The sequence below is a fragment of the Sphaeroforma arctica genome (assembly GCF_001186125.1).
Source record: "Sphaeroforma arctica JP610 unplaced genomic scaffold supercont1.354, whole genome shotgun sequence".
NCBI lineage: Eukaryota > Ichthyosporea > Ichthyophonida > Sphaeroforma > Sphaeroforma arctica.
The window spans coordinates 39,441-61,364 of NW_014040204.1; the positions used below are offsets into that span (position 1 = coordinate 39,441).

Genomic DNA, 21,924 nt, shown 5'->3' on the forward strand with positions numbered 1-21,924 from the left:
TAGAATAAGGCTCATGATGATATGCTCACTATTCCTCTGCTTGTGTACATATCACTTCCGCACCTTAGAAGTATAGAAATAAATATGGTACATAGTATATTCATATCGCAAATATAGTTCAATAATGAAAACATCATCTCGAGACTCGATGACACGAAGCCCTAAAACACTGTAGTGAAACCCATAGCCTTCTAAATTAGACCCCCTTGAAAAGTTAGGTTAGAAAATGGCGGGAAAAACTTTGAAATACTGATGACCTGATAGGCCATGATTTTTATCATTATAAATACAGGTCTGGTCTGTGACTGAGTAGCCCTGTTAAGGCTGTACGGCTGTTGTAGCAATGAAATCACCATGAGATATGAGGGATATGCCAGTGTATGCATGCATCACTCTTATAAAAATATAGTTATTGTGCACAGGTGTTGATCGAGTCTCATCTAAAACATTCTCGAAACTGTAACAGTATAGTTTGGATAGATGAATATCCGTCCCAATATAAAAATCGTACTACCTCTACTCCGCTACCTTTACATGACGCTAGCTGCAGACTAAATGATTCAGATTCAGAAATAGGTACACATATAACGTAGAGAGGTGATCGGATCGCATACGAATCGATAAGAGTACGAATATTTCTCACACATCAACCCCTAAATACACACATACCAGCATATGCTGTGCTACATATTCACTACATCACTGTATCACTAGGCAACCATGGAGGTCAGCAACGAAACGCCGCATCGCTCGAAGCGCAACGCAATCTCACACAATATGGGCCACACACCGAAACACCTCACACCCAAACCACACCCTTCAGCTGCACTCAGCATGGATCTGTCCAGCATACAGCAGGTTTTGACCGAGATACAGAACAAACCTACACGGGTACCCATAGAGGTATGTTGTGCATATTTACTGATGTTGCTCTATGAAGGCATGTGTTGAATTTTTTTAATCTTAGTCCTTGGAGATGTATTGTTTTATTTCTATATTTCACGATCTGTATGTATTTTGGCCGAGCATTGCATCTAAATGGCTACGACTACTTGTATTGGAGTCTGTAAAAGTTACGCACACCACCATTGCAGTATGCGTTAGGCCGGCAACTAAAAGCTATCGATAAATTACAAATAAGTGTTTTTATTTATATGGGCTTTACCTGCTATTTGTGTCCTATTTTGATGAAATACTTATCAAGACCGCTTTGACGTCAAGATCTAACTACTGGACTACTCGCGATAGCTTGCTTCCTATGTGCATTCGTATATATCTGACGAACTCTCAGGAGTTGCTAGAAGGATCTCGTACTGCTTCACACATTTATCTATGCACCGGTATATGCCTTGTAGAGGAATATGGCGATAGGCTGTTCGTGTTCGGTCCCCAGATGTACACGTGCACTGCTTTGTAGAAGGTTTACACTAATATGCCCCACCTCGCCTGCACGATGGACATTTGGTAATCTGAGGGATTATTTAGTTCACCACTATACCGCCTTCTGTTCGAATGCAAATGATACTTCTATAACTAGTCCTGGATTTATGGGATTGCGTGCATTATTATTTCACGTGAATTTGTATGCGATTCATGCATGCATCGCGAGAGATACCTGACCTTTTTGCTACCTCGTTGAATTCATTACACCGGTTCACTTCAGCTGTAAGTATATCGACAGCAATTAAAAGGTTACGTTGTCGTAGCGAAGCATTACTTTCATTAAGGGTCGCACATGGCCACGAGTTCCTCATTTGCATTCAGTCGTCTGTATTTGCACGCGCTACCGAGTTTCGTGACATTAACAGAAGTGTCTTATTGTTGGTCAAGATTAGTGCTCAAAAAAAATATAGCAACAATCAATTGCGATCACTTAGGGGTAGTCCTAACTCCGATCTTGGAGATCATACCCTGACACGTTCAATCATACACATACTAAAATTATCTATGTACGTGTAAGCCCTAGCCCAGCTATTTTCATGACGACGTCCCCTTTATGAAGATCGTGCGATGGGTATAGTACTCTATCTAACAAGATGATCACAGCACAAGCCGTCGCGCTGTAGAGAAGCTATATGATACCCAAATCTGTGCAGTACTCGCGTCCAATCTAGCAAGAAAGTCACCTCTACTTTAAAATACTGTATTTATGACACAATTCACAGCGCCTGCGTCAACTCGGCAACGACGGCTGATAGCTCCTACTCGCATGTTTCATACCCCACCATTGTCATATGTATTTTGGAAAGTATGCGTGTGAAATTGTAGGGTACGTTCTCAGAACTCTTTGGCGATGTGTATAAGTCATCCCTCTCGACTCACAATTGCCCTATCATGCATAAGCACCATACCCACTACAGACCAGACTGCTCGAACATTCCACTTTTCAGATGAACGTGCCCTTTATAGTGTTGACTCAGAACTGTTTTTGACATTGTTATCACAGCTGGAACAAGTGAATGCCGCATCAGCCAATATACAAAACAATCTGGACAGCGAAACAGAACATTTCGGTAAACTCAAGTTAATTCTGATTGAGCTGGAGACAAAGAACTGCTTTCTCGAGCATTTGAACGATTTAAATGGAAATTTTGATGACAAGGTATGTGCGAGCAGCGCAGTTTTGGATGAATGCTATCGTTTTCCGTACAGAGCATAGGTAGTTGATACCCTGAGTGTAAATTGGATAGTTGAGTAGTTCGTCTGACGCACCTGCATATATTGAGCTCGACTTTTAGAAGTGGATTAGGGCATTCTCAATGGTGTGCCCACATACAATTAAATGTGTGCATGCGGTTATGTAGATGAGTAGTCAAGGGTTTATAATATACTTGTAGTCTCTTAGAGCGTTGTCGCTCGGAATTGGGGACGGAAATGGGATAATTATGGTCACATATAGGGTAATGAGGAGATTTACTCTAAATGTATCATCTGCATGTAAAAGTTGAGTGATAGATATAATGTGTAAGAGGACGTACACTTCACAGATGAAGCTAATAGTAGCCAACCTAGATATAACCTCTCAACTCATAATTCGTGAATATCAATACGGAATGACAAATCAGGAACTAGAGGAGTCGCTAGTAGAGGAGAAAGCAAAAGTCCGGCATCTGAAACAAGCCAACGAAGTTCAGTATAAACAAGTGCAGGCTATGGTGGAGAGCTTAGGCGAGCACTACGAGCCTTGTCGGGTATGTGAAATTTTACACTGTAAGCTCGAAAATGTTTCCGAAGTTCAAGTTCTGAAATTTGAAATATAATTGCACGTGCTACGTATGATCTGCTTTACTATTTTGCGCATGATTCTTGTCTGACCGAGACAGAACAAAGTAGTAGGCCAATATCTCATTCATGCCTAGATTGTGAAGCTACGTGAACAAATTCCGGGCTGAGCTTCGTTTGTGTTGCAGTGCAAATGCTAGCCTTTTTTCCGCAGTTCAGAGCCATGGCTCACATTTGTCCATTAGTTTTTTTTAAACAAATTAAGTATCGCGAGTATGGTGAATTAGAACTTGATGTTCATATATCTTCTGAGTCTTTAAGCCTCCGCCATTCTAATGTATCTCTCTCTTTCCTTGATACTTTTCTCAATAAATTCCATACTTTTTTTTCCACTACTTACCCCCGTGCACATACAGCAAGAACTGGCTCTGGCGCAAGAGCTGTTGGGAACAACCACAGCACTGCGCGACGAAGTGCGGCAGCTGAAACGACAGACCCGAGAGCCATTGTACATAAACGATGAACAGATGACCAAAGACAACGCACAGGTGGGTAGGTGTGGGTCTGAAGCATGCAAGACTGTACTCAGCGACATGGTATACGGGTTTGTTCAGGAACAATAATATTGATATGGGGATACATGAACTCCTTCGCCAATAGACCACATATTTGCATCTGGATCGCACTTACATGCTTGACAATACAACGCAAAGCCAAGGCATACCATGCACTGATGCACAGTCTGCTGGCATACAAATTACACACGCACAATAACCAATGCAAAACCATGTATGTTAAAATCCGGGCAGGATTAGAGCTGCTCATTCTGTGTGGCGTATTTAACACGTTGAGAACCTGACAATCACCGCTATAACACAATGAGAACATTTCATAGGATAAGTTTTCTAAAGCAATCTCGTTTAAGGTAGGTATGCGGGTGAGGAGTTAAACTCATGTTTGTGCTTGGAATGTATTTTGCTATAGCAGTCTAGCCGCCTATTCAATGATGATTATCTTGCGTGGTGCGATTGATTTATTTACCTATACATCAATCAAGCTTCATATTTTGGCAGTTTGTCGTAGGGTGAAAACTTCTGACTGAAACTGTGGTAGGTCTTTGAATAATATTACGGGTTTGAGGACAATTAAATTACAGTATTTTACATTCTCATTTGGCTCTACGTGTCTACACTGTTAACCACAGGATATATTGGACGCCCAAAAGCAGAGGATTGTTGAGCTTTTAGATAGTGAACAAACGGTCAAGTCAGAGATTGCTGACTTGCAATGGCAAATCACACAGGTGAGATATATGTCAGGTATTTATTCAATTCGAGTACAGATGAGAAGGAGCTACCGGTATTTGTCAGGCATTTGTTCAATTCGAGACATGTGATGGTGATAAAGGTAGTCATTCTATGCCTATTTGATGTGACAATTGGTCTATGTTGATTCGTTTAACCTTAAAACATATGTATAATGGAGAAATTTCGTTGATTCTCACATCGAGAGGAGCTGATCAGTGAGAAGCTTCAATGTTGTATCACGGCATTAGGTCACACATCACAATACCCCTAGTTTTTGTTTTGTTTTTTGACGGACTCGACCTATCAACCTGAGTGTTTGGAAATATTAGATATGTCCTGACATTTTGTCAAGGATGAAGGCCCTGCGCAACACAATTAGTTCTTAAAATTTGTCATTACTATACTTCTTCAGATGAAGCATGATCTGAAAGTATGAAGAAATATGTTGTCTGATCTTCAGCACGCCTTTTTTTCAAAAGCTGAAGACTTCACATGTATTTGGAGCTAACTTGATCCGGATCTTTCCAGATCATCCAATATGGCCAATACTCAGTATTTCTATACTTTCTCTTCTTTATTGAATTAGTTATGGGTTTTCATCAGTACGGCAGGGTATATAGAATTATCACCGTACAAGCAAATTTAAAAGATGTAATTAAGATTCAAAGGGTTGTTGCTGCTTAACACAAAGCACTGGAGTCTTAATGCAGCGGCGATGCGGTGTGCGGCAGATACAAATCGTATCATCTTTATATCAGTCTCTTGACCTCGTTTTCACAAAATCGCTACTACCGGCCTAAGGTACATGTTTACCCATCAAACACGCTTGGTCCGTAAACACATACACGAACGTAAAGATGCAAACTTAGGATCATATGTCACTCAGTTCGAACTGTTTATTACGCCACGCAATATAAACAGGCAGACGAAGCCAAAGAAAACCTGAGGCAGCAAGCAAACGAACTCAATACGCAGCTGATGTCAATTGAGGTGCAGGAGACAGACGGCGTCTCGGTGAAGGTATTGACTACCTGTGTATGCTGGACAGTGTGTGTGCGCTTCTGTCCGAACATAGCATCCAGAAAATTGATCATGCACGCGCCATGCAGGAAGTGTTCAGGGGCCTCATGCACGAGCACTGTGTATTTTCCACTCTCATGTTTCTTTTTAGAATCTGTATGTGAAAATAGTACACAGTGCATGTGGCGTCGTGAGTGCCCTTTGCGATATACCCATCGCGGCACATGCCTCCCAATATCAATCTATGCGCAGGACCTCTCTCTACTCTATGATCAATCTACCCTGAAATGGAGATGCGAATGCTTTGGGTTCGCCAGTTTTCACTGGGGGTTTTTTTTCTAGGTTAAACTAGGATACACTTTGCATACATCCAGCACATTGGCGTTTACATATTGTTTTTCTGCCTGAAAATTCCATGCATCGTTCGTAGACTCTCAGCGAGAGGAAACAATGGCACGACGATCTGCTGGGCGTGATGCGGAAAATGTCGCACACACGCGCCCGTCTTGAGGACTGCACACTGCATGTGGACATAACCAACATCAATCCTGTTACCAATGAAATATCCTTATTCACCCTGACGGTGGTGTTCGGCGATGGTGAGTTAAATAAGTAGATTGGTTTGGGTTTTCCCATTTTTGTAGTCACGGGGAATTTCCATTCATTTCAATGGTGTGATGGATAGTGTCAGCTGAAATGCGTAAAATCGCACAACTATAGTCAAGCTGTGTTTACATTCGAGGTATTTTTTGAACAGCTTAAGCGTGGCAGCGGGCGATAGTAGGTATTGTACGTAGTTTTGGAGATGTTGACTATTATGGGTGTGCGAAAGAAGGACGAATCAGAAGGACGGATTTTCTTTAATCGGTGATGCGCAAGGTTAGATGTTGCATGCATGTGATTTAATGAGTAGCGTACCTGCACGAAATAAGAACCAGGATCTATTTAAATGTATGTGGTGCGCTTCTGCGTTATTTGAAACCTATATTGGTGTGAGTTGAGCAGTCCTATCACCTAGGAGCCCCCTAGGCATGTTCGAGGAATTAGCGTAGTCAAATGTGGCTGTCCATTAAGTGTAACTGATCGCATATATTGTCGAAAAGATAGCCTTTGTTTCTGCAAATGGTATACGTACACATGTTTCCGAATCAGTGTTGGAGTTTATACATATACGCAAAACCCCTACTCACCATACTCTTGTTCAATACTAACTATACAAAAGCTCTGCTCGATGGTGTGTGCAAAGACGCAGCAGTTTATCATTCATATATATATCGCGCAGAACCTTTCTGCTCATCATTCGACGCGTTGTCCTATTCCTGCCGGACAGATCTGGATTGGCTTGTGTCTGCTACGCTCACACCTGCTGAACAGGTCAACATAAACCCCATCGTCCGTGAGGCTATCGCTACAAACGATGTTGTGTTTCTGATCCAAGAAGTCAAGCACCACATACAGTTCATTACTGCAATCAATACAGAGGTGCAGAGGTTAGCGGTAGGTTTACTGTTCGGGTTCGGTGCGGTTCTTGTTTGGTTTGGAGCAGAAATTTTGTAGGAGCAGCGTGGCCATGAGGGTTTTAGTTCATGTACATAGATGATTAGATGTATTGTCATGCACCGTGTGTACATGAAGTTTATTGATTATGTCACTTATTGTGGATTCACTACAGCACAAGGCTCAGGTAAGGTGTGCGTAAGTTATCTTTGCTTTGCTCATGGGATATGAATTCTTATTGACGCGGTTCATTCCCGTGGAAGACCACATATACTCATTGTTGAGATATATTGGTAATGAGTAATTTGTTGTGCTTTTTAAAGTATATAGGAGGATGTGCATTGATATACTCATTGTTGAGGTATATTGGTAATGAGTAATTTGTTGTGCTTTTTAAAGTATATAGGAGGATGTGCATTGATATACTCATTATTGAGATATATTGGTAATGAGTAATTTGTTGTGCTTTTTAAAGTATATAGGAGGATGTGCATTGTGTGAAGGCTATATATGTGAATACAAATTTTATGTGTAGTTGTTGTTGGAGATGAATACTTGGTTGGCTGTTTAATTGGTACTGTATGCTATTCTTGCCACTCACTTTTTTCATTGGGAAAGGCTGGTTTGATAAATCGCAGTTTGTGAAACAATAGACTGATTTGATTCGGACATGACTATCTACGCAGAACAATACTTGGTACATCAAACGTTTTAAGCATAACTATCAAATCTGTCCTTATACTTACAACAATCTTGAATCGATTCTTACTTGTTGCGATCGCTTGAGAAATGCTATATCCTGTTTCTGCAGCTAGAATTTTCCTATTAGTTTGTCTCTATTTTCAGTCGATACACATATGAATCTAAATAGTAGATAAGCGCATATACGAAGCATCCAGACGTAATAGATTCTGACTATGTACAAACTTATATAGCTTCGGACAATGTCTTAATGTGGCCTTGTGCAAATTCCTGCAACATATCATTCGGATTTGCCAATTTGCGTGGCTACGTGATGTGCACTTTTGACAAACATGTACTACTTACTGCTCCCTAAATATAAGTCAACTTTCTTCATGGTGATGCAGGTGATGTAGTTATGTACCATATTGCAAATAGTCCTAGATACAAACATAATTGTGTTTTGAATTGGGGATGTCGTTGGCAGGATGTTGTAAAGCATCGAATGTATTGCGAGTATATGTTAATGTTACAGAGTGCGAAGTGACTAAACGAGATTGCACTGTGTATTATTCCTTTCATGCTACATATGCACATTGTCACTCAAAAGGCGTATATAGTCTTTTTATTTCGTACAGCCTTATTTTACGAAATATTGAATACTTTGTTATACACTATGAGACAAAAAAATGTTTTGGATTTCTCAGCTCATCATCTCCACTGCGCCTTAGGAAATATTTCCGGTGGAGTGGAGTCCGCAAAGTCAACGCGCCTCTGTCACAGTCAAAGATGGCCGGGTGGTGACGATGTTCATCCAGGTATGCGTGTTTAGCAATTAAGGATCAAATGTCTACTTCCTGATTGGATGAAACAACCCTGCAACTACCTGACCTCACATTAGGGTTCTAGGTTACCAATTCAAGTAAATGTGTCGTGCCTTATTATTTTTCTATACGCATATTTCGTACGCTATGTGTATAACGCCTAAGCGGTTCTGGCTGGTATGAGTTTATGGATCCTACAGTTTGTGCTACAATATATAATATTGTTTTTCAATAGCGAAATGTGTACGAACTCGCTGATGCACGAGGTGATTTGACCAAAAAAAAAGTGAAGTATTTTTTGCGTACTATCAATCTGGTCCCAATATCAATATCAACTCTCTCCACCGCACCACAGGATGCTGTTATTCGACGGGGATACACCGTACAGGTGTGTAGCATCCGACCGGGAGTTGGCGGAGATGTGAGCAAAATAGTAGCTGGCATGCAGCAGCAACTGGTTAGTGCTGGGGCGACGGATGATCTGGGGGCGTGCGTAAGATTACTGTATAAGTAAATCTCTGTACAAGTATATAATTTCCAAATAGATATAGGCAGCGAGGCGACTCGCTGTATGATACGGACTTCGGTATGAAGTACTGGCGATACTGCAATACTTTGAGCTGGTGAGGAGAACGTTGGATAGCAGGCATCAACTTGAAAGGGCGGACATGTGACATACAATCCACAGCATGCTGGCAAAATTGGCTGTTGTTCATAATTCCCTAAATCCTAATATTCACGTGTACCGACGTCGACATCGATATAGTAATCAACTCAAACAAATAAATCAATAAAGGTGAAGGTGGAAACCCTTTCAGCTTTATGGTCACACAGATTTAGCAGTCTATGAACATTTATTCAAAATTATGCCGTGACCATATCTGCACGCGTCCCCTAATCATCACAGGACGCAACTAAATGTTTGATACAGTTACTAAATTAGGTAATATATGCCCCCGTACGCCTGCAGTTACTACACTCCCCCACAAACAAGTATTCCCCTGCAAACGCATGTCACATAGGCAGGTTCTGAACTCATCCACGATTGCGCGTCCAATTGAAAACGGATCTGTGTGGACCGTGTATCACACACGAGCCTTAGTTATAAGAGACAGCTCATCACCACCACACAGACCCCACCACTTTCGCTCATGCATACTAAGCGAGTTATCCATTCTGGCTGTCTCTGGCTATTCGACCTGAAAATCCAGCGTGGTAGCCAATTCTTGAAATTATCCCTGGCCACCTGGTTCCGGGACACACTACCAGCACGTCACGAGCGACTCCTAAAAGCGTATACGTATATTGCACGCAAAAAAGCATTAGTCCTCCGTTCAGATGCGCATGGTTGAAGTGTTGCTAAAGAACGGCAGCTCGGCCTCAGGGCCATGAGGGAAGTACACGCTATATGCAAAGCACAAGTTAGACAATACTGAGTCTTCGCCGTGCATGAGTCCTATAGCATTGTCAGAAGGTTGGATAGTGATCACCAGATAGCTGCCTCAACATCCCCCCAGTTCTTCACCAGTCCGTTGGCCGTCGCCCAGGTCAAGTACGTTCTCCAGGTGACATTGCGGTTAAGAGTTTTGATGTCGGCTGTTATTTAAGTATACATTGTGGAATTTATATCAGCAGTGTACTAGTTCGAATGATGAGGAGGTACACTTACTACCATCGATCTCGTCCATGCTAGATAAGTCTATAAACAGTGAAATTCACGATTAATTTACTATTCAATTCAAATGCACGTTAGGTAATGAAATATTGAGTACTTGAACACAGGATTGTCTAACTACATGACCCTTTAAAATCCGTAGCAGATTACAAATGGCTTGCAATCCATTCATGAACACGAAGCGTATAGGTACTACCACAACTACTTGCAGTATATGTATGCAACGCATAAACCCCGAAGCTTATTGTGAACGTGTTATGAATGCGTGTACTGCACGCAAAGTATAATTATGAAGCGCAACTCGATTGAGCAGACATGATGTATGTGTAATTGACATATAATATCATACCAAGTACGACCAGCCCACGCTTGGCCCTCGTCAAAGCTACATTCATTCGACGTTTATCCTTCAAGAAGCCGACACCGGTATTTTTACTCGAACGCACGCATGAGAGGACGATTACTTCTTTCTCGCGACCTTGATACGAGTCTACAGTCTGCACCTCAACGTGCCCATTCTGTAGTGTGTTGAAGAATAAAGACGAGATAAACCAACAACAAAATGAGTGTATATGAGTAATCTTCGTTTGAACAAGCATACATGTTTGGGTTCTTTTATGCTCTACCATGTAAAGACCTTTATATATCTTGTGAAAATATGTGTGGAAGTGTATAGTAAAACTATATCCGCATACAAGTTTTCTTCACAATCAAACGTAAAGAATAATGATTGCTTCACTCATACCGGTGCAAACAATATAAACTGGTGCGTGTACACACACAAAGAAGTGTTAAAAAAAAATCGAGCACAAATTTACCCTTTACAACTAAAACTAAGCTCTAAACTCGTTAAAAGACTGATACACGCTTTTTAGATCGATTCTCGGATGATGTGAATACTCTTAGAATAGTAGAAAATCAGCTGAAATCAGCACTATCGTGGATATGTTTTGGAGCTGTGTTTATAATTACTCTTTCATTCCTCAGTTACTCCATCATACCCAAGTCTTTCAAACTGATTGACGCACTCTCATGTGTTTCAACACATGCATGTGTAACTCCCATGTGTATTGTACGCTTGTCACACAACAAGCTGTGTACGACCACCCGACTCTGACAAAAAAATAAAGGTACGCGACTTATCACGAGACTAAGTACTATTATACCTGATAGTATATACACATACAAACCTTCAGAACCCCAGGTGTGGCGGCTACTGTCTGTAGTTTGGCACCTAACGTGTCGATTTTCTGTGTTAATCATAAAAATAGTACAAACAGAACAAAATGAGAGGAGTAGTGGTCAAAATCTTGTCAGACAGTATCAAATGAGGTCCAAGGCGGAGTTGGACTTGCGAGTCTAGTTAAAGTATGGAAGATTTTGCAATAATACAATACTGTACAAGAATTCACTTTAATTAAACGAGTGTGTACATGACTTTCAGCAAGTATGTATAAAACTGTATCACTCACGATCTTTGCAGAAGGGGTGCATACAAACATATAATATCCATCCTTCAACATCACCATGAACACATCATAGTGTACTAAAAGCGCTGAACTGTACCTCGGTGATATTGGCTACTTGTCCTGTGTAAGGTGTGATAACTCCAATGTTTGCAGGAATCATTCCATTCGCCACCAATTTGTTAACTATGGCACTGCATGCCTGGGCTTCGATATCGTTATACCAGGAAGAACCTTTTGTCTGCGATGTGGACCAGCAAGCAAGCACTTGAGTATAATCCTGTGACTGTAAACTGTCTGACTCCCAGTCAGATATTAAAGAAAAAAAGGGTTGCTTGCCAAAACGGCGACTTTGACAATTGGCGGCTTGCAATCCCTGAAACCACAGTCTGCAATTTTCACTGGCGTGACATTCCTCGTTCCTGATCAGTTCAAGGATCAAGGAAGATGGTGACAAGAGCGTGCCGAATTGTTCAGAATTTTCGGGAGGTTTCGGGAGGAGCGTTCTCTACATTATGTGATTAAGATCACATACGTTAGCGTGCGGCAGGGGACATACCTGTTCTTGTCCCTCGATGTTGATCACCAGTATCGGTGCTACACTCCCAATTGTCATTTGGTCCACGTTTTCCTTGTCGTTTCGGAGTTCGCACTGTTCTTTGATGCCAGTTGACTGGTATTTGGGCCAGGGGAAGCCATCTACAGGCAGTCTCTGCCCAATTGCGTGGCGCACAAGTAGCCGTGAAAGCGTATACGTGTGTGAGAATATTAAAGTGCAAGTCTTGTAATTTTATAGGCATGCAATTTCATGAATATGCACACAGAATTTTAGGATTGCAAGTGCGAGTACTATGCGTACATGCTCCACGGCACGTGTTATGATGGAAGCTCGAAAAGACAATCGGTCCGTATACATGCTGAGGATCAATATCATCGTTACAATAGTTTTATAGCCTCGGTACTGTCGGTAGTTGTACAGTCTTCCTCTATGCACTGGCGTAAATCCACCACATCACTTGAATGTCGATGAAGACTTGTATAAATGTGCTTATATGTGATCATGTTTTCCTGTGCATGTTTACAAGTGTAAATAGTGCTGTTTTTTCTTTGGATACATGCTGTATTCTACATGTTATGCATAGACGGTATATGTGATGACACTGATTGTCTAACACACAAAACTTGACATACGCGCCTGGACTAGAATGATTTCCATCCGCGGGCTGAGCGGAAACCTTCCAATACGATCAAACCAAATAGATCTAACGACACGAACTTTGCATACCTACGGGGTTCTGCAGTTCATGTGTAATTCTACGATGTATGCAATACATATACTATAGCGAAGGGTTGTGTGTAGAGCGCTACGATATAGGTATGACATATTAATAGGGCTCTCGAGTATAAAATATAAGATTTAATGATGACAGATCCAGAAGTAGAACACAATACGCTGATAAAAATGCAAGAGGGCAATCGTCATTTACTCGAGACGAAGAGTATTAAGCGGAGGTGCGCTGCTGCTAGACCAGTCGGGACATAATTGTATACCTCTATATTATATATATGGTCATACATTTTAAGTTTTAACACACTTTCCATAACTTGTGCGAATATTATTGTGAAGCCTGTGGGAGAAATGAGATGGCAGTGGGACTTATAACTTCACAAAATATCAAGCAGACAACAAGCGATGCAAGAGTCAAAATCCGCATGTACGTGTGTAGTCAGCCACGCCGATTACCTGGCTTGCGAGAACGCCGTCGTGCAGACCTTCTGGATAGAACATGGTAGCAGGCCACTGCGCAATAGCTGGATGCATGCGGTACTGTATTCCCAACATAGTCAGCGCAACTTCTTTGGCAATTGCGTGCACTTTGGGCAGCGCTGCCGGTGGGTCTACAGCGCAAAAGATGGGAAGATATTGGTAGTGTATCAGAATAAGGTGTAACGAAGTTGAGAACAATTCACACTCTTAAAATATTATAGGTGGTCCACTTAACCAAGGGAACACTAATTTGATACGCTTAGAGACCCATCATACAGGACACATCCCAATTTAATGCTCTGTCTGAGACGTGCTGATTTTGTAGACACTGTGTGGTTTGGCTAAGTGCAGTGCAGGATGTGCAGATGTTCATACCCGTCTTCAGATTTCTCAGTCGTTCGAAGAGCGACAAATTGAGAATACGCATTGCCTTGGGATCCTGAGTCATGACGGTGGGCGGCAGCTGTCTGTGATCGCCAATCAACACCACCTGTGGAGATGAAATGCGATTTAATTTATGCGATACAGTAAACTTCGAATAAGCTTATAGCTATAGTTACATTTTAGTAAGTAATATAATTACATTCGAGCGATTAGTATACTTTTACGAAAGTGAGCAAAATGACAAGTGAGTTGCACATCGACGAATTAGATCAACACTTGGCATGTATGCGTACCATCAAATGAATTGAGTGGTATCCGTATGCATGGTATTTACATGCAAAACCTTGCACGGTGTGCTCGCATAGTAGAATCATACGTCGTGTTCAGATAGTCAAAGCATATACGGTAAATCTACAAAGTAGAGCATACATACTTCAATTTGTAAAGGTAGCCATGGGAAAATAAAATATAGCATGCATTGATTGCTCACCTGACCGTCTTTCCTGGCCTTAGTTAGTGTCACCAGCACATCTGGTTCGGTACTATTTGTGCACTCGTCGACCACCACCAATCCAAATTTGATGTTGTGAAGAATTTTCTCACCTGCACCCATACATGTGCAGCATACCACATCGAGGCCTGACAAGATGGAATTGATAGCCTATGAAAAGGCAGTGCAGGGCAATCAAACGGAATAAGACAGAGATATCGGTATGTGAATAGTTTCCGCTAGAATGACGAGATATTGCTGAAGCATTCATGTAAGCAGGTGATACCACAAAAGTAGGCAAATTTGAGTTGACATTTGAGTGGCACAAGTGATTTAGGAGTATTCGACATATGTTATCCGAATTAGGGCAGGGAGCTACAGAAAACTGTCGAAATCATACACGGTAATCAAGAACGTGGACACGGTACCATACCAGGTGTATTCGCAAGGTGGATACACGTACTGCAGCCGTACCTTAGCATATGGATGGGTGTAAGCTTACACTAGAAATGCCGTTCACTTAAAGTTGTTATATTTGCAGCAAGTGTATGACAAACATTGTATTAATACAATTATATTGTGTGCTCGTCTATTGTAACTAACAAAGAGAGTCGCATACGCGCTTATTTCATATGTAGTGTGTATGAGCCTATGGGCCTGAAGACGCTACACAGCAATGGAAATGTACCATAGCCAACGTCCCTATGATTACGAGCCATCAATGCACCATGTCATCAAATAAAGCTGCACTTCAAAAAAAAACATGCACTCAATGTATATATGCTTGCGCATCTGTTACAAAACAATATTTTCAACCACAACACGTACGTGCTTACAGCAGCAAGCAATAGAATGCGTACCTTTTTTTCATTCGCCTTCAGAACTTCTAAGCGGTTCAAAAGTGATGTTTTTTGTTTAAGTTCGAACGTAGTTTCCAACTGTCGCAAAATCTTCGTTCTGTGTGTTTGACAAGAAAAATGAGGTCTTCAGGGCTGAGGAGAAGGACGTGCCGGTCATGAACAATCTCCCAAAAAAACCCCACGTCAAATTATGCCTTTTTCTTTTGGTATATAGACGGATCTTTTTTGTATTCACTGCACGCAAGATTGCGTATCAGGTCCGTACACTCATCCGTATATACCACAAGCATATCAGCTACTTGTTTGCAATGTTCAATTCAAAATTTCAGATACACAAATGTACATGTGTGTGCAAAACTTACCTCTCGGTTTCTATTTTGTTTATGGTGGGGTCTTCCCCCATGAGCGTCTCCAGCATCACTGAATGTACGTCCACGGACACCTTCGCAGAGAACCCAATGCGCGAAGTGCGCAGCTGTATCATAGTTTGATGGAAACGCGGGCAACGAATAAATGGCACTGCAGAAATGGTTGCACTGCTACAATCGAAGCAAACAAGTAGTGTAACACCTCTTCCGGCACGTGTCTTTTCCCATTCATGTGGTTTCATTCAGAGGCCGCTACTTATATTTCGTCTTAAAAGGTTTACACGAGATTCTGTGTGAAACCACATTCTACGGGAATGCTGACATTCTCACGATAATGTACTCAGTCGACATGTGACTTTTGAGTGATTGCTAAGATGACGTTGTAAGTACTGCTTTTCGTGATATTATGGCCGTTAATAGATGATGAGCCACTGATATGTCGTGGGGACTTTCAGCCCGATTCCTTGCGAATTTATAGAGACCTTGTCACATGCTATCGGCAATTTCGATGGGCATACGTATATACGACTAAGAACAACAGTCATCGTAAACTGGACGTCTGTGAGCAACATATGGAGACACAACACAAGCTCGAAGTATGTGCCATACGAGCGGAAACTTAGTCCCCTGTACACTTGCGCATATTCACACAACCACACATAATATAGCTCAACCTGAGCTGAAGTATATACGCCGACACTTTTCATCGCAGGCGCGTATACATACCCCGGAATCCATCAGACGAGTCAAAATCTGATCAGCGGCTGTGTGACTTTGCGCTACAACCAATACTGGACCTTCGTTCTCATATAGCCGACGCCTATCAGCGATGGCGTGAGGATGTAAAATAGGGTTGTGAGTATTTCAAATAGTCGAGTTGTGAGTAAAACCTCATATAGGCACCCAGATGGCGGTGTATATTCACGTATTTGTGTATAAATATGCATACGTGTGTATTCATAGTTACTGAAAATTCATGTTTGTGAATGTATGCAACTAATTCAGTATGAAACCCCTCATTCGTATGTGTGTATGCTCTTACGCATGATCTTGCTACAGGAGTGTCAATGAATGATGCCATCGTGCGGTATAATCGCTAGTATCCTCATGATGTGTTACATACTGCAGAACTTTGTGCTCGCCGCAGACAGAGAAATATGGCGAACAGATACAAGAAGGAGAAATAAATTTCGCACGCAGGCATGCATGGTTTCGAACCCGAGCTTATCTAGTCTTATGTGCTTAGCTTACCCGCAACACCTCCATAAAACACACACACACCTAAAGAAACAAGTCCAACTACACACTGAAGCTTCATCCACACATGAATGCATAAAAAAGACATAAGTTCCACCTGTACGAAAGCATGCCCTCACACAACACCACTCCTCATACAGAGCACGAATACACACATGTCAGAGTAAGTTCTAGCACTGTGGTCGGGATCAATCACATAATGCAGCAATTCACATGCACATACCATGCTCTGACCAGCCCCACAGACGTGTGCGTCTTTCCAGTACCCGGAGGACCATCGATCAGTGAGAAATTGGAGGATAATGTAGCCATCACAGCCTGCGCAACAAAAAATTGAGCGGTGTCAAACACAGCTGGCTACGTAAAACAATCGGAAAAAGTTCGCACAAAATCCGCTGCGAATGCGGCACAAATGAGATGGTACCGGATACTGCCGCAACCACAGATGGTTGTCTGGGTCCTACGCGTGCGCGACAGGCACGCGATATACTATTGGAATCCGGTCTACACACTTTTGGCCACCATCTCGAAAACGAAGCACACACCTTATCAGTTTACGAGATAGTCTACATACGCTTTTAGCAAGTAGTGACACATGCACACCAATATACACATGAATTCGCTAGTGTGTATGCATTGATTAGTTAGGACTGTTTCGTTATTTCTCCAATAAATAAAGTGGTTTGCTCAGCATCGCGTGTTCAAGTTCACGACGTAGGCACTATGAATGTGCATACGGAAATACAATTGAAACATCAGCCGTTCAAATACCTTTCGTTGTGAGATATTCATTTTTCTTGCTCCACCATCAGTGCCGTTCATAATTTCATTCACAATCTTCACTTGGGCGGGCTTGAGTACCCGCTGTGATTGCAAAATTTATTATTCAAAGATGCTCTAAAAAAAAATGACTAGGTGTTGGCAGCTCCTTCGCCTACGCTATGAAAGCTTTGTCCTGATCCATTGACTAACGTAAAGGTTAACAGTCATAGAAAATTCACCACACTCATAGGAAAGTTAGGCAGCCCAATAGAAACGCACTCGAGAATATCTAATACATTTATGAGTAATATCGAGGCGTGATGGTTGGAACGAAGTCAGATTGTGAATATATTATGATTCCAGAGTGCAGCACTACTAACGCAAAGTGAAGGGCGATGCCAACTGCAGATGTCATGACCACTAGAGAAATGAAAACACACAAGCCCACCCGTGGGTGCACAGCAGATGCACCGAACACACCTTCATACTCTGCGCCACACTTGTAGACGTCTGCCGCGACCCCACACCGGGAATGCCTTTGGTGCCACTTGATTTGGCTGGAATTTTGACCAGGCAGACCTGTGGCCCATAAATATGTCATTGGAGGCTTGTCAGTTTCTCGGATTGGTTATATATATTTAAGTCTTTCTTCATGAAGAAAGCTTTGAAGTTGTGTAAACTCGTATTATAGTCGTGCTCAACGGATGCATTTAACTCACTTTATCCTAGACCCAGTCACAAGTAAAACATGCCTGCGAAAGATACTTCCCACAACCTATTCACGTAAACAATTTTGAAATCGCTTGAAAACATTGTGATAATCATTTACGCTACAAGTGGTCTGGAAGCATTCCGAACAACTATATATACAAATTTAATCAGCGAATCTATAGCGTTGCTATTCGTGTCTCTAAAATTTGATGTATGATAGTACTCATTTTAACCGAAACCTAAACGCACAAAGCTACTGCACAATGGACGGAAGTGTGGGACAGGCGTTCTTTTGGTGGTAAATAATTCAAATAGGATCCAATACCCACAGAAGGGATGAGGCCTTCAAAGATGGCTACACGAATAGAATAAAGTAAACTAGATTGGGCCGTCCACACAACGTGGTGATACCGTGCGCGCACGTGTAAGACAATTCGAAACCATACTACGAGACTTGTGGTTTGCGACTTACGCCAAAAGCAGGATCGGGCGATTGCTTGCCTTCGGACAGCATGTGGATTCCAGTAGGCACTACCAAGGTACGCAGCCAGTCTGGACCTGCAAGTCCAGATAGAAGGTTATACGGGTAAGAGATAAACCAGAAAAGGCACTGACTATATGGTACAGAGTCCACAGGTTGTGTACACAGGGAGGACATGGATTGCATTCTTTCATCCCTAGTCAGCTGATACGAAATAATCGCTAAGTCTTCTAAAAAAAAAGGCGAGTAATGTCACACGATTGCAATGCCCACAATTGAGCAGAAAGTTAAAATTGAAACCAGCACGGATATGGTTCGATAAAGCATCCTATGAGATATTTAGAGTGACAACCACAGAGTAAATAGGACGATTAACATGACAAACGTGTGCTGTGACATACCATCGTACGATTGAGAGGTAAATATATTCATCGCATCTTTAACTCGCTGTTCGGCTGTAGAGCTCTGTAATCTATACAAATTCCATTTGCCATTCTGTGAAGAGATTCAAAAGTGACAAAAAAATTAAATTTATAACGAGCGCTGTTAGAAGGCGTGCGAAATTTAACTTCAGTGAAATCAAGTCAACAAAGACCAGTGCAACACAAGAAAGGCTACGTTTTGTAAAATATCAGACACAGAGCCAACAAAAAGAACTAACAAACTACTACACGTGTCAAGAATGAATATCTTATTTGTACATCGACAAGAAAATCAACCAAACTCTACAAATTCCTTAGTAAAGATAGAAGTGCAGATACATATAGGCCTAGGGCAATACATTGTCACTGAGAATGACTGCAGCGAGAAACTTACCAAGATGTCGGCCGGTTCCTCCATCATAGAGGCCACAATGGAACCGTTTGAGCACCGCTCAACAGTCCCCTTGGAGATGCGCACGTGCTTGGCCAAGTCAGTGCGTGTGACAAATACTATATCCCCAGGCCAAAATTTGACTCTCCGACTGTCATCTGCAACCCAGCCATATAATATTAAATAGTGGATAAATAACCGCGCATAACGGTTAAAATAGACGTGTCGTTGTTAGATGGCTGTTCACATAAAGTTACAAGACAGCCATCGCCATCTGCATATCAGATCTGGGACTCTAACAATTCACTGCAAAAACTGTCTACTACACAATCTGAACAAGATGAACCACGGAGTATAGGAACATTGAGCGCCGCAAAGATGTGCCAATGAGTGGCAATACTCGCTCTGCGCTTCTGGTGAATGCCCAGCAAGCCAAGCCCCATATAATCAGGACTATTCCCTATATCAAATTCACAAAACGTAGGTGTATGTATGTCTAGACCATGCGATAAACACTGCTCAAAATATTCAGACTTGCTGCAATCCGTGGGTGTACCGTAGAGGTGTACGACTCGAAAGCGGGATGGTGAAATAATTACTCTATTTTTTTGTACAAGTACCATGATCACGACTCGATTGTTGGATATATCAAATGACTATGCGAATACACAATCAGATGCATGCTCCCAAGTAGGGCGCCAATGAAGCGAAACTCATGATTTCATACAACGATCATATTAAATATAAAAGCCACAATTCCCTTTGCACACATACTTACCAAAGCGGAACTGCAGCTGAGAGTTGAACTTTGTTGCCGAAGCTCCGATGACGAGAAAACCATCATATAAAAGCGTGTCCGGAGTCTTGGTCTGCGAAATTATTGTATAGGGCGTTTATAATCACAGATTAACAGATGTCGTTAAAAAATGAAAAAAAGAATGCTGCAACAGCCGGCCATATCTTTCACGCACCGACCCGACAATATATAGGACACACAGCCATAGCAGAGGGTACATTGTGGCTTGGCCTTCAATGTGAAACTGAGATCAACATGAAAACTATCCATGTTCCTGTGTCATGTGTGTGCTAGACGATATTGAGTCCTAGAAAGCAGCGCTTGTGGCAAGCGGTTTTTAATTGTGAAATGAGATAATCACTACAGTACATATAGATCGAAGTCTCGAAAATGTGCGTGCTGATATTACTAAAACACGAATATGCTAGCTGGCACGATGACGCCTCCATAACTGGGTGGGCGATGAGGGTAAGCTTACCCTAAGATTCTGAAGACCTCTTTCGTCTACGGTTTTGGCTTCTATCTTCAGCACTTCGCCCCATAAATGGTAGTACGCTGCGAGAGCGGGATTTAACTTCAGGGCACGTGTTGTCGCGGCCAGCAATGCTTTCTCGTCATCCTGTTGCTTCTGCAACTGCTTGGAAGTCTATTTAATCGACAGTGTACATATATCAAGGATCAATATCGAGCAACGTACACTGATACTCGTGGAGAAAACAAAAGCACTACACGACAAGTTTTTGAAGACACTTCATCTTGATCCAACGAAATGATGAAGATGTAGCACTATTGAATACGACTGTAACAAGTGGGGCACACTGCCAGGAATGGACAAGCCACGTTGCATATGCGGAGACGTCTATGATCATATACGCCAGGGTATATTCTCCATCGCTGGGAGTCACGAACGCTTTCAACCCCAAAAAGATACAATACACAGTATACGAGTGCAGTGGCATGCACTAAGATGACATACCAATTTCTTAATCTTCTTTTTCGGTCTCTTTGTCTCCTGTAACATTAGATCCATCATTTAGAATACGAGCGTTGCAGATCAGCGAATCAATTACATAAATAAATATTGAAATAGAAATGACTTTGGCCTGTTATCGAAGTTCTTAACTTATACAATTCGAACCACAATCCGTAAATCGGTAAATCTCAAGACACGATTTTGAAAACCACATCCGACAGGATGATCATGGCAAGCGGGCATAGGTACCGAGCCAGCTAAATGTATATATACAGATATATAGACATAAGTATATGTACATATAAATATAGATATGTATATACATATACATCTATGGAAATATAAGTATATATACAAATATATAAACAGCAGTATATATATATATATATATGTGTGTGTGTGTGTGTGCGTGTGTGTGTATGTGTGTGTGTGCGTGTGTGTATGTGTGTGTGTGCGTGTGTGTGCGTGTGTGTGTAAGCATATAGATAGGTATACTTTATATAATTATATATATTTATAATATATATTAATATATATATATATATATTTATATATATATATGTNTGTTG

General features: G+C 41.6%; 2 protein-coding genes across 2 annotated transcripts in view; one reads left to right on the plus strand and one right to left on the minus strand.

Moving 5' to 3' along the window:
- Positions 1 to 330: 330 nt before the first annotated feature.
- Positions 331 to 9,381, plus strand: SARC_05515 (hypothetical protein). The gene is made up of 10 exons (XM_014300622.1): positions 331 to 903; positions 2,447 to 2,602; positions 3,066 to 3,191; positions 3,639 to 3,770; positions 4,427 to 4,525; positions 5,451 to 5,549; positions 5,980 to 6,148; positions 6,880 to 7,046; positions 8,459 to 8,545; positions 8,907 to 9,381. The coding sequence occupies exons 1-10, from the start codon at positions 721 to 723 to the stop codon at positions 9,063 to 9,065; spliced, it is 1,377 nt and encodes a 458-aa protein (XP_014156097.1). The 5' UTR covers positions 331 to 720; the 3' UTR covers positions 9,066 to 9,381.
- Positions 9,382 to 10,037: 656 nt separating this feature from the next.
- SARC_05516 (hypothetical protein) overlaps positions 10,038 to 21,924 on the minus strand; it is a gene marked incomplete at both ends in the record, with an annotated part of 14,099 nt that continues 2,212 nt past the window's right edge. Inside the window, 20 exons of the mRNA XM_014300623.1 lie at positions 10,038 to 10,147; positions 10,576 to 10,744; positions 11,417 to 11,476; positions 11,793 to 11,933; positions 12,252 to 12,404; positions 13,437 to 13,591; positions 13,836 to 13,950; positions 14,335 to 14,505; positions 15,195 to 15,291; positions 15,557 to 15,669; positions 16,289 to 16,382; positions 17,043 to 17,137; positions 17,591 to 17,683; positions 18,062 to 18,160; positions 18,765 to 18,850; positions 19,175 to 19,268; positions 19,590 to 19,744; positions 20,365 to 20,455; positions 20,861 to 21,028; positions 21,359 to 21,394. Coding sequence (XP_014156098.1) covers positions 10,038 to 10,147; positions 10,576 to 10,744; positions 11,417 to 11,476; positions 11,793 to 11,933; positions 12,252 to 12,404; positions 13,437 to 13,591; positions 13,836 to 13,950; positions 14,335 to 14,505; positions 15,195 to 15,291; positions 15,557 to 15,669; positions 16,289 to 16,382; positions 17,043 to 17,137; positions 17,591 to 17,683; positions 18,062 to 18,160; positions 18,765 to 18,850; positions 19,175 to 19,268; positions 19,590 to 19,744; positions 20,365 to 20,455; positions 20,861 to 21,028; positions 21,359 to 21,394 — 2,295 coding nt within the window. The remainder of the gene's footprint in view (positions 10,148 to 10,575; positions 10,745 to 11,416; positions 11,477 to 11,792; positions 11,934 to 12,251; positions 12,405 to 13,436; positions 13,592 to 13,835; positions 13,951 to 14,334; positions 14,506 to 15,194; positions 15,292 to 15,556; positions 15,670 to 16,288; positions 16,383 to 17,042; positions 17,138 to 17,590; positions 17,684 to 18,061; positions 18,161 to 18,764; positions 18,851 to 19,174; positions 19,269 to 19,589; positions 19,745 to 20,364; positions 20,456 to 20,860; positions 21,029 to 21,358; positions 21,395 to 21,924) is intronic.

What these genes read in the sequence shown, in the direction of transcription:
- SARC_05515 (XM_014300622.1), top strand. Translation starts at nt 721, where the DNA reads ATGGAGGTCAGCAACGAAACGCCGCATCGCTCGAAGCGCAACGCAATC. An exon ending in ATGGAAATTTTGATGACAAG is followed by an intron (nt 2,603 to 3,065) that starts GTATGTGCGAGC and finishes ATGACAAATCAG; the next exon opens with GAACTAGAGGAGTCGCTAGT. An exon ending in TGCAATGGCAAATCACACAG is followed by an intron (nt 4,526 to 5,450) that starts GTGAGATATATG and finishes CAATATAAACAG; the next exon opens with GCAGACGAAGCCAAAGAAAA.